The sequence below is a fragment of the Hypanus sabinus genome, chromosome 3 (genome assembly GCF_030144855.1).
Source record: "Hypanus sabinus isolate sHypSab1 chromosome 3, sHypSab1.hap1, whole genome shotgun sequence".
Lineage (NCBI taxonomy): Eukaryota > Metazoa > Chordata > Chondrichthyes > Myliobatiformes > Dasyatidae > Hypanus > Hypanus sabinus.
In genome coordinates this window covers 5,774,931-5,794,865 of record NC_082708.1, presented here as the reverse complement: position 1 = coordinate 5,794,865, position 19,935 = coordinate 5,774,931, and the positions used below count along the sequence as shown (strand labels likewise).

Sequence of the window (19,935 nt, the reverse complement as noted above, 5' to 3'; positions counted from 1 at the left end):
CAAAGCCTTTGCCTCCGGAAACCGTCAGGAGCTCAAGAAACGTCATTACAATTTACAAAGAGCCAGCAAGACAGCACAACATCAATACAGGGATAAAATCCAGACACAACTCAGTGCCAATGACACACGCAGCCTACAGCAAGTTCCGCACACTGTTTCGGACTTCAAAGGGCAACACAGTGATGCAGCCAACATCGCTGCCTCTCTCCTGAACGAGCTAAATCTTTTTTATGCTTGTTTTGAAGTCGTTACCATTGAACCCCTGAGGAGAGCCAGTGACGTGACCTGCACCTTCGTCACCTCCGAGCTGAGCTGAGGTATGCAGGTCATTCCAACGTGTCCACAGCAACAAGGCAGCTGGCCCGGACTGCACCCCAGAGTGAGTACTCAAAGTGTGCGTGGCACAGCTGGCTGGTGCGTTTACAGACATTTTTAATCTCTCCCTCTCCCAGTGTGTAGTGCCCTCCTGCTTCAAAACATCCACTATTGTCTCTGTACCAAAGAAAACCAAGATAGCACATCTTAACGATCAGTGTCCTGTCACACTCACTTCAATAAAGCAAATACTTTGAGTGACTGGTCAAGGATGATGTCTACAGCATGCTGCCACCTATACTGGACCCCCTACAATTGACCTAATGACACAACCGATCGACAGACAATGCCACAGCCACAGCACTACACACCGTCCTCACTCACCTGTAGATGAGGGATTCTTACGTTAGAATGTTGTTCTCGGACAACATTCAACACCATAACTCCCTCCAGACTCAACAAGAAGCTCAGGGACCTCGGCCTTTAGCCTGCCTTGTGCAGCCGGATCCTGGACTTTCTGTCAGATCGCAGCTGGTGGGAAGGGTGGGCTCCCTCCCCTCTGCCCCATAACACGTGCCCCCCCCCCCCCCCCCCCGGCCGGTGTCCTATACACTCACGACTATGTTGCCATGCACAGCTCCAAACTGCTGATCAAACTTGATAGGCCTTAGTTCCAACAATGATGAGACAGCCTACAGAGGAGAAGTCAACATCCTGACACAGTGGTGCCAGGGAAACAACCTCTCCCTCAGTGCTGCAAAAACAAAGGAGTTGATTGTGGACTACAGGAGGATCGGAGACAGGCTAGCTCCTATTGACATCAGTCAGACTGTAGTTGAGAGGGTGAGTAGTTTTAAGTTCCTTCATGAACACATCACTGAGGATCTCACCTGGACTGTACATACCAGCTGTGTGGTGAAAAAAGCACAAAAGCCTCTTTCACTTTAGACAGCTGAAGAAATTTGGCATGAGTCCCCAAATCCTCAGGACTTCCTACACGGGCACCATTGAGAGCATCCTGACTGGCTGTGTCACTGCCTGGTATGGGAACAGTACTTCCCTCAATTGCAGGGCACTACAGAGAGTGGTGCAGACAGCCCAGTGCATCTGTAGATGTGAACTTTCCTCTATTCAGGACATTTACAGTGTAAAAAGGGCCTTTGGATCATCAAGGACTCCAGACACCCCAACCACAAACTGCTACCATCTAGTCAACAGTACCACAGCATTATGGCCAGGACCAACAGGCTTCAGGACAGCTTCTTTCACCAGGCCATCAGACTGATCAAAACACACTGATCTGATTGTGGATCTGACTGTACATACATTATACAAAACAATTACGTATACCATCTTAGTGTTTGGACAATATCCTCCCATATTTCCCTTCCTTATTGCTTGTACATAGCGATGGAGACGCAACATAAAGATTTTTACTCCCTCACGTTGTGAGAGGGATGTAAGGAATAACATTCTAATGCGAATCCTAATTCTCTCGCTCAAACATGAGTAATGCTGCTACTGGAAGGTTTGCGTTAATGGCAGCGTTCTCTGTGACTGATTAAATAGAGAAATACCAATCACTTTTGCACCAATGAATGGGAAGAGACTGAGTGAATAGTCATTTCAAACGGCCTGTAGAGAATGCAACATGCATAGAAAATTGAGGGGTGGAGGAGAGAAGGAAGAAAGCATAGCAGAGAGGGTGTGGGGGGAGAGGGGTGGCAGGGAGGGGGGTGGGGAGAGGGGGGCAGGAGGGAGAGAATGACATGTGAATAGTTGTGATCTTCAGGATGAAACATTGAGATTAAACATCGGCACTCACCTTCCTCTCCATGGAAGAGAGCAGGTCCTTCAGGACTGAGAGTTTCATGACCAGGTTTTCTAGCTGCTGATCTCCACCCTGACTACTGGCCTGCAAAAGAAACGAGTCACCCATTACTTAATCAGTTCAAACAGGTTCTGCTTGGAGAAGAATTAGAATCCTATAGGAGTTTTATGATCACTCGACCTCAGCCCTAATCCTCATTCCGGATTTTCATAAATCTGCATTGGTACTCAAGCATTCATCTTCAGCTTTGGAATACTGGTCCTTAACAGCTGCAACTCCTCAAAAGGCATTCCTTTAAACCTACCTAATCTTAGGTCATCTCACCTATCATCAAGACTACATTAGTAAGTCATAAACACAAGAGTTTCTGCAGAGGCTGGAAATACACACACAAAATGCTGGAGGAACTCAGCAGGCCAGACAGCATCAACGGAGGGGAACTTGGGCCGAGATCTTCACTGAGACTGGAAAGGAACAGGAAAGAAGTGAGAATGAGAATGTGGGAGGAGGGAAAGCTGGCAGGGGATAGATGACACACACAAAATGCCGAAGGAATTCAGCAGGTCAGGCAGGCTCTATGGAAAAGAGTAAACAACTATCATTTTGGACCGAGACCCTTCATTGGGACTGATAGGTACTAAGTGAGACCAGGTGAGGAGGAAGCTAGGTGGGTGGGAGATGGGTATGAAGTAAGAAGCTCGGAGATGATAGATGGAAAGGTAAAGGGGCTGAAGGACGAATCCTATAGGAGAAGAAAGTAAAAGGAATAGAATGAGGGGAACCGGAGGAAAAGGATGGACAGCTGAGGAGGAGGGGGGTGAGAGGGGAACCAGAAATGGGAATGTAAAAAAAGGTGGAGGGTTTTATTATTGGCAGTCGGAGAAATCAATGCTCACGCCATCAGGTTGAAATTTGAGATGTTGCACCTCCAGTCTGAGAGAGGCCTCATCATGGCAGTAGAGGAGGCCATGGACCAACATGTCAGAATTTGAATGGGAATTGAAACTGAGATGGGCGATCACTGGGAAGTCTCGCCTTTCGTGGGGGGGTGGAGTGAAGCTGCTCAATGAATCCCAAAGTGCTGGAGGTGCCCAACAGGACAGCCAGCGTCTATAAAGGGGAATAAGTAGTACATGTTTCAGGAAAAGACCCTTCATCAGGACAGGAAAGAAGAGGGAAGAAGCCAGAATAAAAAGGTGGGGGGTGGTGGGGAGGAGCACCGCTTTGTCTAACTGTGAATCTTCTTGGAGCATTTTGCCATGGAGGGTGTCGTCCAAGACACGTCACTGCTGCTGTTAATAGATCAGGGGAAGGTTCTCTTTAACCAGCTGTATACAACCAGACTAACATTAAGGTAGAACTTAAGTGCTTCATTCACATTCAGTAAAATATTAGTAAGATTTCCTGCAACACACCAGAAGTATTTGATAACACGCTTAAACACACATCTTTCCTGTTTAGTCATAGAGCACTACAGCACAGGAACAGGCCCTTCAGCCCATCTAGTCTGTGCTGAACTGTTATTCTGCCTAGTCCATTTGACCTGCACCCAGACCATAGCCCACCCATCCATGTACCAATCTAAGTCTCTCTTGGATGAAGTAATCAAACCTGCATACACCACTTGTACAGTTTTGGTCACCCTGATTTAGGAAAGATGTAATTGAATGCGAAAAGGTTCAGAAAAGACTTACGAGGGTGTTGCAGAACAAAGGGCCTGAGTTGTAGGGAAAGGTTGGCCAGGCTAGGTCATTGGATGTTGAAGAATGACAGTTGACCTTATATAGAAATGTTTAAAACTATGAGAGGCATACAGAGGGTGGCCGGAAACAGTCTCTTCCCCAGGAATTAGAAGGTGCAAGTTTAGGATGAGAGGGCAAAGAATTAAAAGGGAACTGAGGGGAAACTTTTCCACCCAGAGAGTGGTGGGTATATGGAACTAACTGCCAGAGGAAGTGGTTGAAGCAGGTTCAACAGTATTGCTTGAAAAGCACTTGGACAGGTAGATGGAGGGGTGGGGCTTGGGGGTATATGAGCCAAACTCACGAAACTAGGACTAGCTGCATCTTTAATTATAACTAGAAGGCACAGGATTAAGGTGAAAGGGAAAAGATTTTATTGTAACTTGAGGGGAAACTTTTTTTTTCACACAAAAGGTAGAATGTGTGTGCAAAGAGGTGTCAGAAACCAGAGACCATAAGACAAAGGAGCCATTCAGTCCATTGAGTCTGCTCCACCATTTATTTTCCCTCTCAACCCCGTTCTCCTGTCAGAGGATGGTAGAGACAGATACAATAACAACGTTTAAAAGGACAGTTGTGCAGGTACATGGATTGGGAAGACAAACACAGGTCGATTTGCCGAGCTTTGATGGCGCACCTTAGTTGGCATTAAGACCATAAGACATAGGAGCAGAATTAGGCCATCCAGCCCATCGTATTTGCTCTGCCAATTGATTATCGCTCATTTATTATCCCTCTCAACATCATTCTCTTACCTTCTCTCCATAACCTTTGATGCCCTTACAGATCAAGAACCTAACAGCCTCTGCTTTAAATATACTTAATGACTTGGGCTCCACAGCTGCCTGTGGCAATGAATTCCATCAATTCACCACCCTCTGGTTGGAGACCCTCAAAAATGGATAACAGAAGGACTGATTCATTAAGTGAACACTTCTGAGCTGGGCCAAAGGGCCTGCCTTCCGTGCTGGATGACTTATGACATGAATATGTCCAGCTGTCTAGGAGGGAGAGATCTGAGAAGATTTCTAAAATTGAGGTGCTGATAGTTTAGGAACTAGAAGCAAGGGCAGTGGAGTGTGCAGGTGGCGGGCATACCGCTCGACACATCAGTCACGTTCATTGCTCAGAAAAGGTACCACAGCCTCAACAAACACAACATAAACATCAAAACAATCAGCACAAGAAATTCTGCAGATGCTGAAAATCCAGCGTAACACACACAAAATACTGGAGGAACTCAGCAGATCTATGGACAGGAACAAACAGTTGATGTTTCAGGCCAAGACCCTTCATCAGGACTGGAAAGAAAGGAGGAAGAGCTAGGTGACAGGTGGAGCTAGGTGATAGGTGATGCTAGGTGGGTAACAGGCTGGAGGGGAGAAATCTGATAGGAGGAGAAAGTGGACCATAGGAGAAGGAGGGGCATCTAACAATAGTTGTCACTACCTGCTGTATCAGTCGGGTTAGCAGTGGTGAGCTCTGTTGGTCGAATATCTTCGAGAGTATTTCCAGGCCTGCCAGGACTTTATCAACTTCACTGCAAGGATAAAGAAATCTTGTGTCAACAACTGAGAGCTACTTGTACCAACAACTACTTGTATGAGCCAGAAGCCCAAAATAAATTTATTATCTAAGTACGGAGATGTCACCATAGACAACACTGTTTACTTGTGGGCATTTACAATACAATTTACAAAATACAATAGAATCAATAAAAACTCCAGACACTGTAAAACAACCAGTGTGCAAAAGACAAACTGTGCAAATAACATAGGTACTGTAGATAACGTATTCTAGTACACTTTAGTATCAAAATAGTACGATGATAAAAATAGATAGAGTGTTGAGTACAGGAGTTGAGAGAAGTTGTGTACAAGTTGGTGAGACCCATTTTGGAGTATACCGTGCAGAACTTGTCACCTACCTACAGGAAAGATATCAGTAAGATTGAGAGAGTACAGAGAAAATTTACATGGAAGTTGCCAGGACCTGACAACCTGACTTACAGGGAAAAGTTGAATAGGTTAGGACTTTATTCCCTAGACTGTAGGAGAAAAATAGGCAGGTTTGATAGAGATATACTGAATTATGAGGGGTATAGATAAGTATTTGCAAACAGGCTTTTTCCACTGAGGTTGGGTGAGAACTAGAGGCCATGGGTTAAGGGTGAAAGGTGAAATATTTAAGGGGAACATGAGGGGGAACTACTTCACCCAGAGAGTGGTGACATTGTGGAATGAACTGCCAGTGGAATTTCTGGATGCAGGTTCAATTTCAACATTTAAGTGAAATTTGAATAGGTTCATGGATGACACCACATACTATGGAGGGCTTGGTATGCACCGAATGGTCCATTCTCTGCTGTAGTGCTCTATGACTAAATAGGTAGATAGATAGACAGACAGACAATACTGAGAACATGAGCTGTAGAGACAGTCCACAGGTTCAGGAATCAGTTCAGTGCTGAGGTGAGTGAAGTTATCCACACTAATATCCAAGGCATATTAAAAAACGATAACAACATCAAAAATAAGAAAGAATAAGGCCACTCAGCCCATTGAGTCTGCACAGCCAATCCATCGTGGCTGATTTATTACCTCTCTCAACCCTATTCTCTTGCCTTCTTTCCGTAACCTTTGATATCATGACTAATCAAGATCCCCTATCAACCTCTGCTTTAAATATACTCAATGTCTTGGCCTGCACAGCCATTGGTGGCAATGAATTCCACAGTTCTCTGCCCTCTAGTTAAAGAAATTCCTCCTCATCTCTGTTGTAAATGGACGTCCCTCTATTCTGAGGCTGTGTCGTCTGGTCCTAGGCTCTTCCACTACAAGAAACATCCTCCCCACATCCATTTTAGGCCTTATAATGAAATCCCATCCTCATTCTTCTAAACTCCACTAAGTACAGGCCCAGAGCCCTCATACACTCCTCATATCGTAAACCTTTAATTTCCAAGATCATTCTTGTGAATCTCTTCTAGACCCTCTCCAACGCCAGCACATATTTTGTTAGATAGGGGGCCCAAAACTGCACACAATACTCCAGGTGAGACCTTACCATTGTCTTATAAAGTCTCAGCATTACATCCTTGCTCTTATATTCTAGTCCTCTCAAAATGAATGCCAACATTGCACTTGCCTTCCTCACCACTGACTCACTGGCAAGTTAACCTGCAAGGAGTCCTGCACGAGGATTCCAATGTCCTTATGCACCTCGATTTTTGAATTTTCCCCCCAGATAGTCTGTGCCTTATTCCTTCTACCAAAGTGCATGGCCATACGTTTCCCTCCACTGCATTCCATCCACCACCTCTTTGCTCTAAGTTCAAAGTAAAGTTATTATCCAAGTACATACATGGCATCACATGCAACCCTGAGATTTGTTATCTTGCGAGCATACTTAGTAAATTCAATAACCATATAGAATCAATGAAAGACCATAGGGTGGGAAAGCAGTGTACAAAAAACATCAAATTGTGCAAATAGAAAAAAAACAAAGACAGGTGGCCCTCTGTCGAACGTTCGCTTTACGACAGCTCACTGTTATGAAAGACCTACATTAGTATCTGTTTTCGCTAACCAAAGAGGATTTTCACTTTTACGAAAAAAAGATGTCTGTCTGTCTGGTACAGGAACTGCACCAACCTTGATCACTGGGTACTGCAGAGAGTGGTACAGACAGCCCAGTACATCTGTGCATGTGAGCTTCCCTCCATTGAGGACATCTACAGCAGCAGGTGTGTAAAGAAGGCCTGGAAGATCATCGGGTACACCAGTCACCCCAACCATAAACTGTTTCAGCTGCTTCCGTCTGGCAAATGGTACCACAGCATTAAGACCAGGACCAACAGGCTACAGGACACCTTCTTTCTACAAGCCATTGGACTTATAAATTCACATTGTACATTGTGATGGAGTCATAACGCAAAGATTTTTACTCCCTCACGTTGTGGGATGGCTGTAAGATTTAAATAAATTCAATCTGAAAAAAACAATTGGTATCCTCTTTTATATTATCAGCCAACTTACCTTCATATTTCATATTTTCTCTCTTTATGGCTTATAAATTGCCTTCAGTTGGTTTTTAAAAGCTTCCCAATCCTATAACTTCTCTCTAATAATAAACACATCCAAGCTACATTACTGGATTTAAGAAAGACGAAAGTATTTCTACAGTGCATTTTGTGGGCCCTTTCAGGTTGGCCAAGTACTTTACAGCCCATTAAGTACTTCCTGCAATACAGTCATTGTTAAAATGGGTCGATAGGCAGGAATTGTGTGGAGTGATGTTTGCATCACTGCCTGGTATGGGGCATCACAAAAAGCTGCAATGGATTGTAGAATCAGCCAGCTCCATCACAGGCACAATCTTCCCCACCAGCAAGGACATATTCAATAGGTGATGGGATGCCTCAAGGAGCTGGTTTCCATCACTGACAACCTTCACCACCCAGGACATGCTCTTTTCTTATCGAGGAGTCGGAAGACACTCAATGTTTCAGGAACGACTTCTTCCCCTTTGCCATCAGATTTCTGAATGGACAATGAACCCATGAGCACTGCCTCACTATTTTTGCTCTTTTTGCACTACTTATTTATTTTATTTAAAAAATATATATATTTGTAGTTTTTTTAATGTGTTGCTCTGTACACCAATGTGATCAATTAATCAACGAAGCTGTACACCTTCAGAATGTGGGAGGAAACCGGAGCACCCACAGGGAACCCAGGTGGTCACAGGGAGAACCCTAATCCTTAAGGACGGTGGCGAGAATTGAACCAAGGTTATACGTTAGCCACATTCTGAACACACAGAGGGAGGTGAAGAAACCTCGCACAGGTATGCTGGAAGCTAGATACAGAGGATGGGACCACCTCACTGCTCCCTCCAAACCAAGAATCACAGGATGGAAAAAGCTTTTGGTTTGGGAGAAGTGTGGCTCTGTGCTCAGATTCCTCTTGCCCTGTCCACAGCTGCAACAACACATGATTCATTTCCTCTCCTCAGCCTGCGGCTCAGCTCAGAAACACTGCTGCTTTTTTCCACCCCAGGCCTGGTCAGTTTAAGCAGACGACACCAGGGTAAAGTGGAAAACCTGACACAGTTTCATTTCCGAGGAAGTACAACCACTTTCAAAGACTCTTCACCTCACGTTCTTGATACTTATTGCCTTTTTTCCCCTTTTTATATTTGCATAACTCGCTGTCTCTTGCACAGTGGTTGTTTATCCATCCTGTTGTGTTTCATTTGATTTTATTACGTTTCTTTCTATTTGCCGTGAATGTTCACAAGAAAATGAATCTCAGGGTTGTATTGGGTGACATTTGGGTCAAGACGTATCAGGACTGTGGTCCTCCAGCATTTTGTTCAATGTTTCCAGAATCTGCAGAAACTCTTGCGCAAGGACAGCTGATCCCAACTGCCTTCAGGTACCTACTGGTGCCTCAAAGGAGTGGCAATCATTCGCTTGTGTGCCCAGGCAAGGGGCAATGGCAGATGACAGGATACTGCATTTAGAATCAGAATCAGGTTTATTATCACTGACATTTGTCATGAAATGTGAGGGGAAGAAGCTGTACCTAAAACTTCAGGCCCCTGCATCTCCTCTGATAGTAGCAATGGGAAGAGGGCATTGTTACGTGTCAAGTCCTATAACGTAGGCGAGCATGCTCTTTCCGTCACTACGATCGTTCTCGGCAAGTTTTTCTACAGAAGTGGCTTGCCATTGCCTTCTTCTGGTTAATGCCTTTACAAGCATGATGACACAGTTATTATCAATACTCATCAGGGACTGTCTGCCTGGCGTCAGTGGTCACATAACCAGGACTTGTGATTTGCACCGGCTGCTCAAACAACCATTCACCACCTGCTCCCATGGCTCATGTGACCCTGATCCGGGGGATAAGCAGGAGCTACACCTTGCCCAAACCAGCAGAGGGAAGGAGCGCCTTCCACCTCCTTTGGTAGAGACATATCTCCACCCTGGGTCCTGGATGATGGGTACCACCTTTCTGAGGCACCACTTTCTGAAGATGTCTCTGATGGTGGGGAGCTGGCTGAATTAAGGCCCTCTACAACCTTTTCCACCCTGCACATTGGAGCATCCATATCAGATGGTGAAGCAACCAGTTAGAATGCTCTGCACGGTACATCTGTGGAAATTTACGAGCGTCTTTGGTGACATTTCAAGTCATTTGTCCTTCACAATTACAGTACCGTGCTTTAATTGTGAAGGAGAAAATGAGGGTAGAGGGAAGGTTGATAAGCAGCATAGAGGAAATGGACTTTTTCCCAGGGTGGAAATGGCTAATACGAGGGAGTATAATTTTAAGGAGGTTAGAGGAAAGTATGGGGTGGGTGGAGAAGAGTGTCAGACGTAGTGTTTTTTTTACACACGTGAAGTGGAACACCCTGCCAGGAATGTGACAGGGGCAAATACATTGGGGGCATTTAAGAGACTTTTAGATAGGCACAAGCATGAAAGAAAAATGGAGGGCTGTGTGGGAGGGAAGGGTTAGATTGATTTTCGAGTAGGTTAAAAGATCAGCACAACATTGTGGGCTGAAGGGTCTGTACTGTTCTAAGTTACGCTTGTTAACCAATACTAACAGGCAAAGAGATATTATCTGTTTCCCTACCAGAAATAAACCTTCATCTTTTTCTCTGTGTGCACATCCGCTGTGGTCAACCCTTCATGCTACTGCCAAAAGGACAGTGCTCCACAACACAACTGCTTAAAACTTATCAATTACAGGAAGAAGCCACTGGAGGTCCATTAGCCGGTCCTCATTATGGGAACAGAGGGGGAGAGGTCAGGGACATTAAATTCCTTGGCATTATCATTTCAGATGATCTATCCTGGAACTGCCCATGTCTCAGTACAATCTGCATAGAACACTGGCCCTTTGCCATCTAATCCATGCTGAACTGTTAATTCTACCTAGTCCCATTGACCCACATCTGGATCATAGCTCTCCATACCCCTGCCATCCATGTACCTATCCAAATTTCTCTTCAATGCTGAAAGCTCTCCTTCTGCTGGCAGTTCATCCCACACTCACACCACCCTCTGAGTGAAGAATTTCCCCTCTCATGTTCCCCTTTAATATTTCACCTTTCACCCTTAACCAATGATCTCTAGTCTCACGCAACCTCTGTGTAAAAAACCTGCATGTATTTACCCTATCTATACACCTCAATTTTCCACACGTCTATCAAATCTCCCCTCATTCTCCTACACTCCAGGAAATAAAGCCCTAACCTATTCAGCCTTCCCCTATAACTCAGGTCCTCAAGTCCTGGCAACATCCTTGTAAATTCCATTTTTCTTTCATCCATGTATCTATCCATAAATCTCTTAAATGTCCCTAATGTATCTGCCTCTACCACTACCCCGGCCAGCACGTTCTACACGTCCACCATTCTCTGTGCAAAAATCATACCTCCGGCATCCCCCTGTACTTTCCTCCAATCACCTTAAAATTATGCCCTCTCATAGTACCCAGTTCCGCCCAGGAAGCAAGGTGCTGGCTGTCCACTCGATCAACTGACATTACAGTCAGGGAGGGATAGCCCCTCCAACCACTCTCCAAAGCCTACCTGTTGAGCCTCTTGCAGGACGTCACTAATGCTTTGTTGAGGTGAGGGAGGGTGGTGGCACCTGCCTTGACAGCCTCCAGATCCAACACGTAGCTCGCCTTCAGGTACTCGTGGGACATGGTGGTCATCCCATTGGCTGCGCTGTATGGATAACGAGAAATGGGTGAGAAGGAGCAAGTACGGCGGGAATTAAAACTCATAATTCCAGACCTGCGCAGAACTGGATGCAGAATTGGAATGCCATGGTAGTGTGATACTATTACGGTTAGGAGCATCCCAGAGTTCAGAGTTCAATTCCAGCACCGTCTGTGAGGAGTTTGTACATTCTCCCCGTGAACAGTGATGTTTTCCTCTGGGTGCTCCGATTTCCTTCCCCAGTCCAAAGACGTACGGGTTAGTGGGTCATTAGTTAGTGACCAGTAATTGGTCATTGTAAATTGTCCTGTGATTAGGCAAGTGTTAAACAGGTGAGTTACTGGGTGTTGCAGCTCATTTGGCTTGAAGGGCCTGTTCCGTGCTATATCTCTAAGTACAACTGAAAAAACTGCTCAAATTCAACTCCTTCCTGCAAAGGTCCTTTAATCCGACTGTGCTGCATTTAAATGTGCATTTCCTGATGGTGCCTAATATATAAAAAAAGTCAACAGGTGTAGAACTGGATTAGGAATTTGGAAAAGGAATAAACTGTTTTGCAGTTTAATACACTTTAACCTAGGATCCAACTCTTTCAATGCAGTTTTACATGACAGAACTTTGTACCTTGGATTAATAAAAATAAATCAACTTTAGATTAAAAGGTTTGTGCAAGAGCACTCCCAATTTCTATCTCCTATACACAGAAATACCTCCCAATTTGATCCTGAATGGCCTGGCTCTAGTTTTTAGAACATGGGGCATTACACAGCACAATACAGGCCCTTCAGCCCACAATGTTGTGCTAGCCCTTTAACCTACTCCGAGATCAATCTAAACCTTCCTTCCTATATACACCTTCATTCTTAGAAGCAGAATTAGGCCATTTGGCCAACTGAATTTGCTCCACCGTTTCATTACCACTAATTTAATGTCCCTCTTAACCCCATTAATTTGCCTGCTCCCCATAACCTTTGATGCCCCAATTAATCAAGAACCTATCAATCTCCACTTTACGTATATCCAATGACTTGACCTCCACATCTGTCGGTGGCAATGAATTCCACATACTCACCACCCTCTGGCTAAAGAAATACCTCACTGTCTCTGTTCTAAAGGGACGTTCTTCTGTTCTGAAGCTGCGCTGTGCCCTCTGGTCCTAGACTCCCCACTAAAGGAAACATCCTCTCTACATCCACTCTATTCAGACTGTTTAATATTTAATAGGTTTCAATTAGATCCACCCTCATTTTTCTAAACTCCAGTGCCATTGAAAACTCCTCATCATTGACCTTTTCAATCCCGGGTCATTCTTGTGAACCACCTCTAGACCCTCTCCAATGTAAGCAGACCCACATAACTGTCACAATAATCCACCTGTGATCTGACCAGTGCCTTATTAAACCTCAGCATTATATCCCTGCTTTTAAATTCTAGTCCTCTCAAAATAATTAGTCAGAGTGTGAAACATGACGGGGATTAGGCAAGATAATGTGGGTAAAAGGGAAAATGGATCATCCATGATGAAAATGTGGAGCAGACTCGAGGGGCTGAATCGCCTAATTCTGCTCTTATTGCTTATGGTCTTAATGGCCCAAGTCTCTGAGTGTCGTGGTCTGCAGAATTGTGGCACATGGGATGTTGTCCTGGAGCCATGTTTCTGCAAGAACAAGACTGCAGCAGTCCCTCATCACACACCAGTGCAGCTGCAGATGAATTCAATCCAGCTTGCCTTCTACTGAGCGAACACTGGAGGGCAGCACCAATGGAAGGGCCAGCCCCCAACTCAGCACGGACACCCACCGTGCCACACCACCTCCGGCGCTCACCGGGTTTTGTTGCATTTACCTCTCTCCTGTCCCATCCTGAGCCACAGGGGAGAGGCAGGTGCCTGAACTGCCTGTGAAGTTGGTGGAGGCAGAGCGAGGGGGCAATGGTGGCCTCTCATCTTCACAATCTGCAAAAGGAACAGGAAACGATAAAGGGTACCACATCAAGCAGGAAACAATAGAACCCTGTCAGATAAAGTGAATGGATCAGTTGCCTCCCCAAGTGGTAAAAAGACGTTATGGCCTTTAGTGCATCATACTAACTTGAAAATATCACCAGTCGCCGGAAAGAAAAACATTGGTCTCCCACCTAGCATCTCCTTCCCACAGCGGAAACACCTTCACCCAAACAGAACAGTTCAGATATAGACTCCAAACATGAAAAAAATCTGCAGATGCTGGAAATCTGAGCAACACACACAAAATGCTTGAGGAACTCAGCAGGTCAGGCAGCATCTATGGAAATGAATAAACAGTTGATGCTTCAGTCCTGATCAAGGGTCTTGGCCTGAAACGTCAACTGTTCACTCTTTTCCAAAGATGCTGCCTAGTCTGCTGTGTTTCTCCAGCATTTTGAGTGTGTTGCTACAGAAATAGGCCCATGCTCTCAATGAGGGCAGCAGTTAGCGCCAGTACGGTTGTACAATGTTCAGTGTAACATCAGCGATCCCGATCTGGGTATCATTCCTGCCGCTGCCTATAAGGAGTCTGCATGTCTCTCCATGACTGTGTGGGTTTCCTCAAACATTCTGAAGACGTGCAGGTTGGAGTTAGGAAGTTGTGGGAAGCTATGTTGGTGTCGAAAGTGTGGTGACACATCCTCGATCTCTGTTGGCTGTTGACTCAAATGACACATTTCATTTCGTGTTTTGATATACATGTGAAAAAGAAAGCCCATCTTTAATCTTTAATGATACCAATTTACACTGCACAACATGGTCCCAGCCCACATATATATGTGTGCGTTTAAATACCTCTTAAACACAGCTATTGCATCAGCATTCTCCACCTTCCTAGCACCACCACTCTGTGTGTAAGGAAAACTTGTCCACACATCTCCTTTTAATGTTCCTCTCTATCCCTTGCAACTATGCCCACTGGTATCTAAAGTTTCCACCTTGCAAGAAAGATCTGGACTGTCAGCCCTATCTATATCTCTCGAATTTTATAAAATTCTGTCAGATCTTCCCTCAGCCTCCACACTGCAGAAAAATTCTTGTAAAAACATTTGCCCTGTAAATCTGTGTGAAACATCCCCCTCACCTTAATCCTATGCTCATTAGGTTTTGACATTTCTACCTTGGGAAAACAGCTCCATCTACCCTGAGCCAGTCATAATTCTGCTCATAAGACTATAAGACACAAGCAGAATTAGGCCATTCAGCCCATCAAGTTTGCTCCACCATTGCATCATGGCTGATTTATTTTCTCTCTCAACCCCCATTCTCTGCCTTCTCCCTTTAACACTCAACACTCTGAATAATCAAGAACCTTACATCCTCTGATACAAATGACTTGGCCTACACAGCTGTCTACGGCTGTGCATTCCAGAGATTCACCACCCTCTGGCTAAAGAAATTCCTCCTCACAACTGTTCCACGCGAACATCCCTCTATTCTGAGGCTGTGCTGTGCTCTTTGCTCCCAGACTTTCCCCAGTATAGGAAACATCCTCTCATCCAATCTATCTAGGCTTTTCAATATTTGGTAGATTTCACTCAGATAGCACCAGCTTCAGAAGGCAGTTCACTCCTCCCTTCTCAAAAACTACTGTAGATCAGTAATAAATACTGGCCTTGCCCAAGTCTCAAAAATGAATTTTGTAAAGTGTCAAAGGAGGAAGTTTAATCAGTCCGTTGAAAAGGTAGCCCTTCAAACGGACAAACTTCTCCCAGAATGCAGTTCGGAGTGGAGAGAGAGTAAGCATGGAGGGCAACACACACAAAGTGCTGGAGGAACTCAACAGGTGTGTAGGGGAATAAACAGTCAAAACTTTGGGCCGAGATCCTCCATCAGGACTGGAAAGAAAGAGGAAAGAAGCCTGAACAAGAAGGTAGGGGATGGAGAGGTGCACAAGCTGGCAGGTGATGGTGTGAAAAAGTGAGAGGGAAGTTGGGTGGGGGAGGGGGGATAAATTAAGAAGCTGGGAGAGGATAAATGGAATAGGTAAAGGGCTGAAGGAGGAGGAATCTGATAGGGTGGGAGCATGAGCCATGGAAGAAAGGGAAAGAGATGGGACACCAGAGGAAGAGAAGGGCTAATATCATCATCACAACTTCACCTTCAAGCATGAAGAGTCTCAGCCTAAAACATCGACTGCCTATTCCCCTCCAAAGATGGCCTGGCCTGGCCTGCAGAGTTCCTTCAGCACTCTGTGTGTGTTACTCTAGATTTCCAGCATCTGCAGAATCTCTTGTGAGTGAAAATGGATATTGGACTCAGTGACTGAGCCAGGGAAACTAGTCAGTTCTGACAGAATAACTGGCTCTTCCCGCGGCGACATTTACCCGAGTAGTCTTTGTCCTCTGCTGTCTCCTTCTTGTCCTCCCTCTCCACGGGGTAGAGCAGGGTACTGACCAGGCCCTGGTTTGGCTGCAGGTATGACGTGATGAGCTCATTCAGGGTTTTGAATCTCCTCACCTGAACACCCTGGGAGGTCTGTGTTAATGGAAAGCACAAGGTAACTAGATTGCACCCCAGTTCACTGCAAACCAGCAGGTAGATCAGAATCAGGGTTATTATTACTGAAATTTGATGATTTACAGCAGCAATACACAAACCCTGAGTTAAAAGGAAAGGTTTATTTTTAATTTTTACTTATTTAGACATATGTACATCACAGAGGTGGCCCTTCTGCCCAGCAACCCACCGACTTAACCCTCGCCTAATCATAGGACGATTTACAATGACCAATTAACTTACTAACCAGTGGGAGGAACCCCACACAATTATGGGGAGAATGCACAAACTTTCTTTCAGAGGAACTGAACTCTAAACTCCAGAATGCCCCAAGCTGTAACGGCACCTTGCTCACCACTATGCTACCCTGATGTCCTATGACTGTATACAGTACTGTACAAAAGTCTTGGGCACACTAGATTTTTTTGTATGGTTTCAGATGGTACGGCCTCCACAGGGCACTGATCTCAGCATCAAGGCTGTCTAGGATTACCTGGAGAGACAGAAGCAAGGGAGACAGCCAAAGTCTGCAGAACTGTGGCAAGTTCTCCAGGATGCTTCGAAAAACCTACCAGCTGATTTTCTTATAAAACTGCATGACAGTGTACCTTAGAAAACTGATGCACTTCTAAAGGCAAAAAGGTGGTCACACCAAATATTGATTTGATATTTTTTTACTGCTCTTTATAGAAATTTTTTTGATATTTTTAAATTTTTCATTTCATTAGTTTTGAAAGTATCTTGGCTTTACAGATTTTTTTTTACATGTGCCTAAGATTTTTGCATGGTACTGTTTAGAGTACAAATAAATTTCCTCATCCCCCTGCTTTATGGCTCTTTTCTATAAACATTTCTTTGAAAACTACTGCAGTTCATGAAATTAATTTTCAAATTCAGACCCATTTCTGATGTGAACAAAACTTGTAATGACATGCTTGATGAAATTGCCCAGATCTTGGCTGATTTACAGGTGAAAATCAAACCGTTATTCTGCTCCAGTTTTAGCCTTGGAGGGCCATCTAATTTGTTCATTAACTTGTACTTGTGCGGAAGAAACCTCTGACAAAGTGCTGACAGGAAATATTACCAGAGAGGTATTCCCTTGGGCAAAATCTCCCTTTCTTCATTTTTCATTTCAATGTAGAAAAGATGCTACATTCCTCTTGGCAAGAAAATGGGGCGCCACTGTACCCTAGTGGTTAGTTCAATTCTGACATCACCTGCAAGAAGTTTGTACGTCCTTCTCATGAGCCGCATGGGCTTCCTCTGGATTCTTCAGTCCAGAGATGTAGTGATTAGTAGGTTAATTGGTCATTGTACCCTGCCCCATACAAGGGTTAAATAAGTGAATTGATGTGCCAGCAGGACCTGTTCGGTGCTGTATCTTTAAAAATAAGTAACCGTGCTCAGTGTGGGTGAGTTTTCCATGCCTTAAGACTTGATGACCAGACAGCACCTCCTCAGAATATGACTCGATGGGCTGAAATGGCCTGATTTGACTTCTATGACTATGTCAACAGAACTTAAGGAAGTATTATAGCAGGACAAGTGTTTGTTCAGCCCTTCCAATCTGTGTAAGAACAATCTTGTAAAAACAAAACGTATGTAAATCTCATTTATTTTTTAAAATTAAAAACACAATGAATGTAGCAATAACAAGAGCTCTAATCCTTAGCCCAGTATATCCCACATATCTGTCAAATTCCCTTTAGAAAGCAATGCTTTTGTCTGCCACTAAGGTTATTTCAGGAAATGAACATCAGATTGTGACAACTGCGTGCAGAGAAAAGGCTCCATACGTTATCCTGAGCTATTGATCTTTCCAGCAAGAGAAACATTTTCTCTTTATTCACTTAGCCTCAGCTATTCAAGGTTTTGGATTTCTCAAATCACCACTTAATGGCCTCTGTCCGAGGAGAATAAATGCAGCTTCTCCTGTCTAATTACTTAATTAAAGTTGATAAAACCTGGAGCCATTTTGCTAATGCCTTTCTGAACATTCCCTGGGGCCCACAGATCCTCTCTCTAGAACGCAGGACAGCACAGGGCCTTCAGCACACAATGTTGTGTTAACCTTGTAACCTACACCAAGATCAATCTGACCCTTCTCTTCCACATAGCCTCCATTTTACTATCATCCATGTGCTTATTGAATTGTCACTTCAGTGTCCCTAATGTACTTGAAAGTTTAAAATTCAAAGTAAACTTATTATCGAAGTACATATGTGTCACCATGTACTTAATATTATGTTGAATTTGTATAAGATGTTGCTGAGGCCTAATTTGGAGTACTGTGCCCAGTTCTGGTCACCTTCCTGCAGGAAAGGTGTAAATAAGGGTTGAAGAGTGCAGAGAAAATTTATAAGGATGTTGGCATGACTTGAGGACCTGAGTTATAGGGAAAGATTGAATAGGTTTGGACTTTATTCCCTAGGACGTAGAAGATCGAGGGGAAATTTAATAGAGATGTACAAAATTATGAGGGAGTATAGATAGGGTAAATGCAAGCAAGGTTTTTTCCACTGTAGCTGCGTGAGACAACAACTAGAGGTCATGGGTTAAGGGTGAAAAGTAAAACATTTAAGGGCAACATGAGGGGGAACATCTTCACTGAGAGGGTGATGAGAGTGTGGACTCAAGCTCGATTTTAATATTGAAGAGCTATATGGATAGGTACATGGAAGCTACAGAGGAAAACACAGAAATGCAATCGAGTCAATGAAAACTACACACAAAGACCAACAGACAATCAATGTGCAGAAGACAACAATGCAAGTACTAATAATAAAATAAATAAATGAGTTTTAGAGTCCATGAAAGTGAGTGTATAGGTTGTGGAAACTACACACAAAGACCAACAGACAATCAATGTGCAGAAGACAACAATGCAAGTACTAATAATAAAATAAATAAATGAGTTTTAGAGTCCATGAAAGTGAGTGTATAGGTTGTGGAATCAGTTCAGAGTTGAGGCAAGTGAAGTTATCCTCTCTGGTTCAAAAGCCTGATGGTTGAAGGATAACTGTTCCTGAACCTGGTGGTGTGGGACCTCCTTCCCGATGGCAGCAGTGAGAAGCAAGCGTGGCCTGGATGGTGGGGGCCTTTGATGATGGATGCTACTTTCTTGTGCCAGTGCTCCTCGTAAATGTGCTCAATGTTGGAGTGGGCTTTTCCTGTGATAGACTGGGGTCCGTCTACCACTTATACCACCACTTCTGGCACTTACCACTCTATAAGAAACCTACCTCTGACATCCTGCTATACTTTCTCCCATTCACCTTACAATTATGACCCCTTGTATTAGCCATTTCTGCTCTGGGCAAACGTCTCTGACTGTCTACTTCATCAATGGCTCTTATTATCATATACACCTCTATCACGTCACCTCTCATTCTCCTTCACTCCAAAGAGTAAAACCTTCAACCTATCCTCATAAGTCATGCTCTCTACCCTGGCAGCATCCTGGTAAATCTCCTCTGCACCCTCTCTGAAGCTTCTATATCCTTCCTAATAATAAGGCAACCAGAACTGAACACAATACTCCGAGTGTGGTCTAACCATGGTTTTATAGAGCTGCAACATTACCTGAAAATGACGACAAAAAATGTGGAACATCTGAAACAGCATCTCTTACCTGTACAGCCAGAAAATCATCTTCATCTGGCAAGATCCTGTAAGTATGCACGTGCTTCTGATACCTAGGAAAGACAAGAAGGTCATGAGTCGACTTCCCACCGACACTGCTCAGATATCAGGCTCAGTGCTCCACATCGTCCACAATCACGAAAGCTCACTTAGCT

At 44.3% G+C, this 19,935-nt stretch overlaps 1 protein-coding gene across 1 annotated transcript in view; it reads right to left on the bottom strand.

Annotated features, from left to right (window-relative positions):
* inppl1a (inositol polyphosphate phosphatase-like 1a) overlaps nucleotides 1-19,935 on the bottom strand; it is a 188,493-nt gene that overhangs the window by 67,928 nt on the left and 100,630 nt on the right. The window contains exons 2-7 of the mRNA XM_059963612.1: nucleotides 19,770-19,833; nucleotides 15,964-16,114; nucleotides 13,477-13,585; nucleotides 11,497-11,637; nucleotides 5,338-5,428; nucleotides 2,141-2,230 (exon numbers count right to left, since the gene is read on the bottom strand). Of these exons, the coding sequence (XP_059819595.1) occupies nucleotides 2,141-2,230; nucleotides 5,338-5,428; nucleotides 11,497-11,637; nucleotides 13,477-13,585; nucleotides 15,964-16,114; nucleotides 19,770-19,833 (646 nt within the window). The remainder of the gene's footprint in view (nucleotides 1-2,140; nucleotides 2,231-5,337; nucleotides 5,429-11,496; nucleotides 11,638-13,476; nucleotides 13,586-15,963; nucleotides 16,115-19,769; nucleotides 19,834-19,935) is intronic.